This window comes from Gymnodraco acuticeps, unplaced genomic scaffold (assembly GCF_902827175.1).
Source record: "Gymnodraco acuticeps unplaced genomic scaffold, fGymAcu1.1, whole genome shotgun sequence".
NCBI lineage: Eukaryota > Metazoa > Chordata > Actinopteri > Perciformes > Bathydraconidae > Gymnodraco > Gymnodraco acuticeps.
In genome coordinates, this window is record NW_022991168.1 from 1,177,236 (window position 1) to 1,187,230 (window position 9,995).

The 9,995-nt window shown below is 42.9% G+C and overlaps 1 protein-coding gene across 1 annotated transcript; it reads left to right on the top strand.

The window, feature by feature from the left end:
* Nucleotides 1–5,996: 5,996 nt before the first annotated feature.
* LOC117560677 lies at nt 5,997–7,985 on the top strand. The gene is made up of 3 exons (XM_034237619.1): nt 5,997–6,107; nt 6,316–6,474; nt 6,746–7,985. Exons 1-3 carry the CDS (start codon nt 6,070–6,072, stop codon nt 7,743–7,745), a joined length of 1,197 nt encoding a protein of 398 aa, XP_034093510.1. The 5' UTR covers nt 5,997–6,069; the 3' UTR covers nt 7,746–7,985.
* The last annotated feature ends 2,010 nt before the right edge of the window (nt 7,986–9,995 follow it).

The window sequence follows — 9,995 nt, forward strand, 5'->3', positions numbered from 1 at the left end:
ATCCCTTTCAAGATTTCAAGATTTTCAAAGGTTTATTGACATATGATATCATATACACAACTACGGTGTAGTTATGCAATCAACAGTTTATTACAAGACATCTATCAATATGTGTGTCCCTCCACCATTAAACTGTCATATTCTGCACATTTCTTATTCTATCTATCTACATAAGAGTATAATCCATATGTATAATATCAGTTAAAATAAGTGCTTCATCATAGTTAACATTGCAGGAAAGCAATATATTAGACGTTAAGTACTTTGTCAGGCTTCATATTTATCTGTAGATAGATACCCCCAAAGTTTTTTTCTTATTTAAAAGAAGACCTTAACCTGTTATTTAATGTTTAAATAAAGGTTAATTCGTGTTTCTGTTTTGCACCTCCTCCTATTAATATCTTTGTACATTCTGCACTAAACTGTTTTATTGTAGAGATCACTTATAGTATCTTCTTGATTTTTTATATTCTATATTTATACTTTTCCCCCTATGAAAGTATGTACTCTTAATATTTTTTTAAACAAATAAAACACATAAAAACAATAATTCAATAACGTGCTTTAACCACTGTGCACACAAGGTACACACAGCCATAATAACTTTGTATTATTAGTGTTGGACACTTGTATGTACAACATCTGAAGATGTGTAGTTTTATTCATGCTTTCACATAATTTTACAGCATATTGCTATACTATTTCAGACTCAGTATTTACATTCTTACATTCAAAATGCAATCCAATTCAAATTACATTACATTACATTGCATTTAGCTGACGCTTTTATCCAAAGCGACTTACAATAAGTGCGTTCGACCAACAAAATACAAACTTGAAGAAAACAGAATCATATAAGTACATCAGGTTTCATAGAGCCAAACATTTCAAGTGCTACTCAACTGGCTTTAGATAAGCCAGTCCTTTATTAGTATAAAAGTGCTTCGTTAATAGTTCTATCGCTCGAAGTGGAGTCGAAAGAGATGAGTTTTCAGTTTGCGCCGGAAGATGTGCAAGCTATCTGCCGTCCTGATGTCAATGGGGAGCTCATTCCACCATCCTGGAGCCAGGACAGCAAACCCACGTGTTTTCGCCGATGGGAACTTGGGTCCCCCTCGCAGCGAGGGTGCAGCGAGTCGTTTGGCTGATGCAGAGCGTAGTGCACGCGCTGGGGTGTACGGTTTAACCATGTCCTGGATGTACGAAGGGCCAGATCCATTCGCAGCATGGTAAGCAAGTACCAGTGTCTTGAAGTGGATTCTAGCAGTTACCGGAAGCCAGTGAAGGGAGCGGAGGAGCGGAGTGGTGTGGGAGAATTTAGGAAGGTTTAAGACCAGACGAGCCGCTGCATTCTGGATGAGCTGCAGAGGTCGGATGGCACATGCAGGTAGACCAGCCAGGAGGGAGTTGCAGTAGTCTAGGCGTGAGATGACGAGAGCCTGGACCAGAACCTGAGTCGCTTTCTGTGTCAGCTGGGGACGTATCTTCCTGATGTTGTAAAGCGTGTATCTGCAGCAACGGGTTGTAGCAGCGATGTTTGCAGTGAAGGACAGGTTGTTATCTAGGGTCACACCCAGATTCCTTGCAGTCTGAGTCGGGGAAACAACAGAGGTGCCGATGTTGATTGTTAGGTCAAGAGTGGGACAATCTTTTCCCGGAAGGAAGAGCAGCTCAGTCTTGTCAAGGTTGAGCTTGAGGTGATGAGCAGACATCCACTGAGAGATGTCAGCTAGACAAGCAGAGATTACAAATCAGTAATATCTTTAAAAACTACAAGTCCTTTTATATCAGCTGTGCACCGTTATGGTGTAAATATAACCTATCTATGAATTATATAAAATGTAAAAGTCAGCCGAATTAGTGTTGATACTGCAAGGAGACTTATTGTGTGAAGAGAAATTGAAGATGTTGTTTAATTGTTGAAATATTTATGATCCACGTCAAGTATTCAGTTTCGGCGGCATTTCTTCAGTTTTTCCAAAGGTCTTCTCATCAGGGCTCTATAAATAAAGAACTACGGCAGATCTATAATATACAACGCAGCCAAACCGTGTATTACAATGCCGTTATGTGATGATTTTCAAAGAGAAAAGCAAGAGCACTCGGAATTAAGTATTATTTTATTATTTAAAAATGTTTCCCGGATTTCATATAATATAAACACCAAATCCCAGCATGCATTGCGGCTAAAACATCAAATCAGCGTGGCTGAGGATCTTGGGTAATCGCTCGAAATGCCTACGTCTGTTTCCGGTTATTTTTATTTTGAAATTCAGTTCCTGACGAACGCCAAAAAAGCCCGAGATTATGGAATTAAACCAATATATAAAAGCAAGGATAATTGTGTGTTATTGGTGAGTAAATAACAGTGTGCTATTTTGAAAAGAATAACAAATTAGAAGGAAAAAAAGATTTTAAAAATACGAGGCTATTTATTTTCCTCACAGACGGCAACACTAAAGGTCTAAAATAAAGACCTAAATGAATATTTGGGATGTTCTGGCCTTTAGATTCTCCCAATAAGTCCAAGTACAGAGGGTGACTTTGCTGTGAAAAAACACATTTCCACCAAAAAAACGTCAGCAACCATGAATGTGAACACATTCATGAAGTAATCTTCATCATAACTAGCAAACTAAACATCATGTCCATGTACTGCACAAATAATCAGAAATAAAAACTCATTACTCGCATAAAATGACATCAAAACGCATTTTAATGGCCAAATGAACCTTAAAATAGGCCTTTTCCACCGAGAATAACACGAAGGTCGGCCATTGTTGTTGATCACGTGGTCTGGGAGCTGTTGCAGCGTCCATAGCAACCACCTTAGCAACCATGAATGTGTACACATTCATGAAGTAATCTTCGTCATAACTAGCAAACTAAACATCATGTACATGTACTGCACAAATAATCAGAAATAACAACTCATATTAATCGCATAAAATGACATCAAAACGCATTTTATTGGCCAAATGAACCTTAAAATAGGCCTTTTCCACCGAGAATAACACGAAGGTCGGCCATTGTTGTTGATCACGTGGTCTATGAAGGTCTATGGCACGCCCTGCCCGTAGAAGCCTGACGGTCAAGGGGTCCGCTGTCCGCAATGAAGGTCTATGGGACGCCCTGCCCGTAGAAGCCTGACGGGCAAGGGGTACCCTGTACGTCATAGAGCGAAGGGGAGGGGCCCTGACCGTCCGTCAATATGTGACGGGATGGGAGTGAGAACGTGTGTGTGTGTGTGTGTGTGTGTGTGTGTGTGTGTGTGTGTGTGTGTGTGTGTGTGTGTGTGTGTGTGTGTGTGTGTGTGTGTGTGTGTGTGTGTGTGTGTGTGTGTGTGTGTGTGTGTTCCAACATTTCGATTCCAACGGCATCATTTAGAAATGTGAATTTCGGTTCCCCTTTTCGATGCCTGAGGAAATGTTTCTCGCCGCTCTCCGTAGCCTACTGTATGACTGCGGCGGGGCGGGAAATGTAGCGTTGTACCTACACTTCCTACAGCGTAACCTGAGACCAGGGCGCCAGATCTGTGGAGGCGCTGCGCTGACAGCTCTGGGAGGGGAAAAAATGTTTTGACCGTTGGTGCTCATCCTAATTTTCGGCCTTGATGTAACAACATTCATAATTAAGTAAATGTAACACCCTTTTCATCCCGGTTACACTTTTCATTTGCCCTGTACGATGGGCGCTGTAAGTGATGAAAATGGGGAATGTTGGCTTATCTGGCGCCCGCAGCTCACAGCCAAAGTGCGAGTGAGCGAGGGAGAAACGGGAGGGTGCACTGGAACCGGCGCTGTTGTTATTAGCATCTGGTGCTAGCTGCTCTAACGGATATTAGAAGAATATGTTTCTACAATGATGTGGAGGGAGAGTCCTCTCCAGTCAGACTGAGAGGCTGATAACTAAAGAAAGAGGTAAAGAACTCTGAGTGTTTAGATAGTTCACTTTAGTCTAAGTTATCTCAGTGGGTCTCAAACGGTTTGATCACAATTTATGTAAACACATATTTCCAAGGCACTCCTTTATAATTATTGGGATAAAACAGGTTTGAAATCATTCCAATGTATACTATAGGACAGTAAACCAGACATATAGTTTTAAACTGGAGAGATAAAAACATATGCATAAATAAAATAGTAAAATAAGATATGAACGAACAACAAAAATAAAATACGTTACATGTATTTGTTATTGGCTATGATAGGTTACTGGTTATGTTCACATACTTATTTAATTATTAAAATGTAAACCGATCTTTTTCATATGGGTGTTTAGAGTTGTACCCCCTAGATCTAGTCTCTAGTAATTCTGCTTAAAGTGCACCAGATTGAAGCATTTTACTTTAAAATGTTCAAACATTTCTTCCAGGTATGCCTGAGAAGGCAGATATGCTTGTTTTTCTCAACAAGAACTGTTTTTAAATGGGGGGGGGGGGGGTTTCCTTTAAAAGTTGGACTGTTGCACTGTTGCAGCTTCAGTGGTTCTCAGGTTACAGTTACATAGCAGTGAATATAAACAGACTGATGAATGTGAATATTACTGTAAACTAACCTGTGTAAAAGTTTCTCGAATACATGTAATTGTTTTGGTGGAAGAAGCATGTATCATTTTTTTACCCGGCCCCTCAAAGAATCGGAATTGAGAACCGTTAAGAACTGGAATCGAAAAGTAGAATCGGAATCGGAATCAGAATCGTGGAAATTCAAACGATTCCCAACCCTATGTGTGTGTGGTACAGTGTGTAGGTGTGTGTGTGCCTGTGTAACCGGTCTGGTTTGACGCCACATGTGATCTCTGCGTTGTGTTATGTTGTGTAAATGAGAACGACTTCTTTCTTGCCAACCAGGATTTATTCTCTGTGCAAAACAGAATATAATAATTAAAGCAGGAAATGGCTTCATCAGCTTTCTAACTTCACACTTCTCCTCATAGGCCACAAGGTGAACCTCGAAAAGTCCTTTAGAAAAGAAATCCCGCTCCACAGAAGTGAAACTACACAATCTTTAGTTCATAAAAAAGAACGATTCATGCTTATCCACCAAAAAAAATTTCGTCGCTAAAATTCCTGCCAATTCTTCTAGGCACGTAATTATTGGCTGAACTATTCCCTTCGAAGCGTAATAATATCTTGGTCCAAAGTCGTGCCACGGTTCATCACGTGATCGTGCTACACCAATTGGGTAGCTGCATATTGTCAACAGAAGTGAAAGATGGCGGCCGCCATGGTTTCATCGAGTAGCGGAGACGAGGAAAACGCACCAGAAAGTCTCAAAAAGTCAAAATTGTCAACACACAAACATTGTTACATGCATATTACGTCTGTGAAGCACGAAAAGGTTGATTGTTTTACCAATACAAGATGGAATACGTACAGGACAAGCTTACAACGGTCGCTCGGCTTGAAGGGAGACTCTCGGAACGTGGTGGCTGAAAACCACAAGCACTGTCTTGATTTCGAGTTCGAAGATATTCCTGAGGACGCTGGCTTCCACCACACATGCTACATAAGGTTTACCGACACAAAGGCCATGACGAAGGTGGAAAGACGGCTCGCACGTGAGGGAGATCAAGACGTTAGGGAGGACCTTGAGGTCGAGCCCATCCCATCGACGTCTCGCAGCACGTACCGAAGCCAAACAGAGAAGCTACGATCAAGGTCAGGCCTGCCAATCGCAGGCTCTGGCCCCGTCCTTCCTGCCCTGTGCATTATATGCAAGATGAAGGAGAAAATGATCATCAAAGCAGGCAAGCGACAAAGGGATCAACTGTGTAAGGCTGAAACATTAAAAGCAGGTAAGCAAACCCCCTCCCCCCACACCACACCACTACACACACACCACACACACACACACACACATTCTCTGTGGTTGAATAACTGAAAGGTACAATTATGTGTGAGAGATACGTCAACAAACTCATTGAGTTGTCCTTTTTTTCCGTTTAGGCAAATTGCAGAAAGCTGCTGAGAAGAAAGATGACCAAAGTGTTCTTTTACATATAAAAGACAAAGACTGTGTGGCTCTGGAGGTGCGGTACCACAAAAGCTGTTACAGTCAGTACACCATGTTTTTGCTGAGACCTGACAAACCAGAGACAGAACAGTAAGTTATTTCTCCTTGGATTGCTTTACCTATTTGCACTACCACCAGACTGAAGTCCAGGTGTGTGTCGGCGATGGCTATATATATATATACACATACACATACTTAACATTATAAGTAAACATCCAATTTCCTTCTGTTATATGTGCACACAATCACAACACTTATTCATTTATCCATTTATTTACTTCTCATTCATGTGTTGTAGGGATGAGGCAATGTTTGATGCCAGTTACAAGCTGTTCTGTGAGAGGATCATCCGCCAGAGGCTGCTTGTCAACAATGAGGTGCTTAGAATGGGCCAGCTGAGGCAGGCCTTCATTGACATGGTGAAAGCAAACGAAGGTGTTGATGCTTCAAACTACAGGTAACTGCAATGTAATACAAGTCTTATTATTTATCATGTGCAAGGCCAGCTTTAAACAAAATGTGTATGACAGGCCTGTTTGGAGAAACCCCCATGATGTGTAGTGTGTAGTGTTGTTTGTGATGATGTGGGCCTTTATTTGGCTTCTTTGGTGTTAAATGTGCTGTATGGCAGATAGGTTCTAGTCTGTAATGTCTTGTATCACCTCCACCACTCTGCTTTTGATGGTACTCCTGTGACTCGTAATTGTCACTGTTTTGTTGTGTTACAGACAGGATCTGTTGAAGAAGAGGCTGGCTCAAGATTTCCCTCAGCTAGCGTTTCACATGCCCACCAAGCGCAACGTCTGCGAACTGGTTTTTGCTGAGACTCTGTCAAAGGATGCACTCGTGGACATGCTACCAGATCCATCCGGTACGGAAACAACACAGTCCAGTGAATTGAGCCAGACAGACAGCGACAATGAAACAGGGAGAACAAAGTGCCAAACAACACATGAGGACACAAGGACACTGTATACAGCAGCGTTGTTTTTGAAAAGACTGCTTAGTGACACTCCTGGCATGTCATGCCCATGGCCTCCCACTTCTGAAAATGTAAATGTCACTGAATCTCAAACTGTTGTCCCCATTGGACTATACAATCTGCTCAGCTGGATTATAGGTTCCACTGAGGAGCCAACACTGGATCATTATGTCAACATTGATGATGACGTACATTTGAAAGTGTTGTCTGTTTGTCAAGACATTGTGTACCTTGCTTCCAAGGGCCGCAAGCAGACACCCAAGTCCTTGGCTTTAGGTTTAACTGTTCGACATTTAACTGGATCATCACGCATTGTATCACTGCTTAACAGACTGGGACATTGTGCATCATGGGACACAGTTTTGAGTCTAGACACTAGCCTTGCCCAACTGACACTAGTAGAAGGCAGAGACAAAATACCGAAGGGATTCTCAAAGCGGACACCCACAACACTTGTGTGGGATAACATTGACTTTGGTGAGGAGACACTATCGGGTCGTGGAACTACTCACCATACAAATGGAATTATGCTCCAGAGTGTGCCCGGCGAGCCTATGTCCACAGCAATCAGACAGCCACTGAGAAAGGGAGTTACCTCATTCATAGCCCCCCCCCAATGCCTATACAACCTTACCATCAGTCCAAAAGGCAAGGGCCACAGAACTTGTGTCAACCAGTGCAGTCAGCGACATGCAGAATGGACACCCACTTTGCTGTACAAGCTGAAATGGCATATGCTTTTGTGAAGTCCACATGTACGGATAGTTGTACAATCCCAAGCTGGACAGGGTTCCATACACTGCTTCAGGATGAAAACACTCTGCAGAAGTCCGCATTGTATTATCTTCCAGTCATTGAAGCCTCACCAACAGAGATGTCAACAGTCAACACTATCCTGAAGCGAAGTGTCCAGATTGCTGACCAGCTAGAACTGGATCATATAGTTTTAGTGTTTGACCAGGCTATATATGCCAAAGCACAGCAAATACGCTACAACATATGATGTTGAGTTTACAAAGCGTCTAGTGATTAGACTAGGTGAATTCCATACATGCATGTCCTACCTGAGTATTCTAGGCAAAAGGTTCGGAGATGCAGGACTGCAAGATATCCTCATTGAATCTGAAGTTGTTGCCCCAGGATCCATCAATGGGGTACTCAATGGCCATCACTACAATCGCAGCATGAGGGCTCATAAACTTCTATATGAGAGTCTGCAGCGCATCCGGTTTATCACCTTCATGGACTCCTTGCCACCCCAAGAGAGAGCTGCGTGCATGGATGTCATCACTGAGATGGAATGTGCCTTTCCAGACAGATTGATGGATGTTTTGAGTGCAGATCAGAGGTTTGATAATATGTGCTCGAAATATGCAGACTTTGTGCAGAGGAGGAGTACAGAGAATGCAACATTTGCTTTCTGGAGCTCATACATTGACATGATGCAGCTACTCCTCCTGTTTGTGAGAGCAACGCGAGAATCAAACTGGCAGCTTCACCTGTCAACCGTCCGGTTAATGATGCCATGGTTTTTTGCCTACGATAGAGTCAATTACGCTCGATATTTACCTGCATACTGGCTGGAAATGATGAATCTGCCTGTCACACATCCCTCTTGCCACAGTGACATGAATGTGAAAGGCCAGTGGACTGTCCAGCGACAAAGTGTTCATGGATTTGCCTCCATTGCTTGCGACCAGGCTATTGAGCAAACGCTTAACAGAGATGCCAAGACCAAAGGTGGCTGGACAGGGATCACACAAAATCGGTCTGCAGTGTATCGCTGGATACTGTCACAGCATGAAAGAGCCGCGATAGCAAGACAGTGTGAATCAATGGCAGGGATATCTCCTGAGCTACGGACAAGAAAAGACCTGGACAAGACACGCATCTCTGCTGATGCAAAGGCTGTGAGTAGAATCTTGGACACTATTGATTCCATGCTCAACCCTTTTGATGTACACCAAGACGGCATTGTGTGTCTTAGCTCTGGAAGAGTAGCAACAGGAGAAATCACAAAGGATTTGCTTGTTGCCTCAGAAAAGGGTGAAAATGCTGTAAAGGAGTTTATGGAGCAGAGACTGTTATCCAAAACAGTTGACATATTTGCCCCCATAATATCACAAAAACTCAAGACTCTCAGTGATCAGAAAAAGCCCCCCAAAAAATCTGCAGCAGGCAAGGAAGTGATTTTGCGTGCTGACAAGAAGTTATTTTCCAGGCTCCTCATCCTTGGCCAGAGCAGGACAATTGAAATGAGGGAAATTCTGTCATATTCCTTGGGAACTGTGTCATATCCATTAGCAAGTGCTGATGGTTCACTTGCCAAAACAAACAAATCAGCTCTCATGGATCTATTGCAGAGCAAAGGTGGAGAGTGCTTGGTTGACAAAGTTCCAATAGGTGGTGCCATTCTTTTTGATGGCATGGCAGTCATGCAGGCCATGCCATCCAGACCAGCAACATTTGGAGAGCTTGCAGAGACCATACTGCAGAGCATACTCCAACTTGCTTTGCATCACAAGTGTACACGCATTGATTTTGTCACTGACCGGTATCCACCCATCAGCATCAAAAGCCTAGAACGGTCCCGTAGAGCTGATGCAGGGTCACAACTAATAACAATCTTCAGCCCAGATCAGAGAACTCCAACCCAGTGGAAGAAGTTTCTCTCTGACGGAAAAAATAAGGAAGCACTGGCCGAATTCCTTTATGTGGCATGGACACATGCAGACCTCACAACAGTGGGTAAAAACCTCAGCTTGTACATTGCCCATCAAAATCAATGCCACTGTGTAACTGTCATGGAGGGTGTACAGTCTGTTGATGTTGTTGAAGACCTGCAGTGTGATCATGAGGAATGTGACACACGGGTGTTTTTACATGCCCAACATGCTGCACAGGAGCACAAAGCTGTCATCATCAAGAGCTCGGACACTGATGTGGCAGTCATTGCTGTAAGTCTGCAGGCAGATTTGCCATGCAGCTTATATGTG

What these genes read in the sequence shown, in the direction of transcription:
- LOC117560677 (XM_034237619.1), top strand. Translation starts at nt 6,070, where the DNA reads ATGTTTTTGCTGAGACCTGACAAACCAGAGACAGAACA. An exon ending in GACAAACCAGAGACAGAACA is followed by an intron (nt 6,108 to 6,315) that starts GTAAGTTATTTC and finishes CATGTGTTGTAG; the next exon opens with GGATGAGGCAATGTTTGATG. An exon ending in GTTGATGCTTCAAACTACAG is followed by an intron (nt 6,475 to 6,745) that starts GTAACTGCAATG and finishes GTTGTGTTACAG; the next exon opens with ACAGGATCTGTTGAAGAAGA.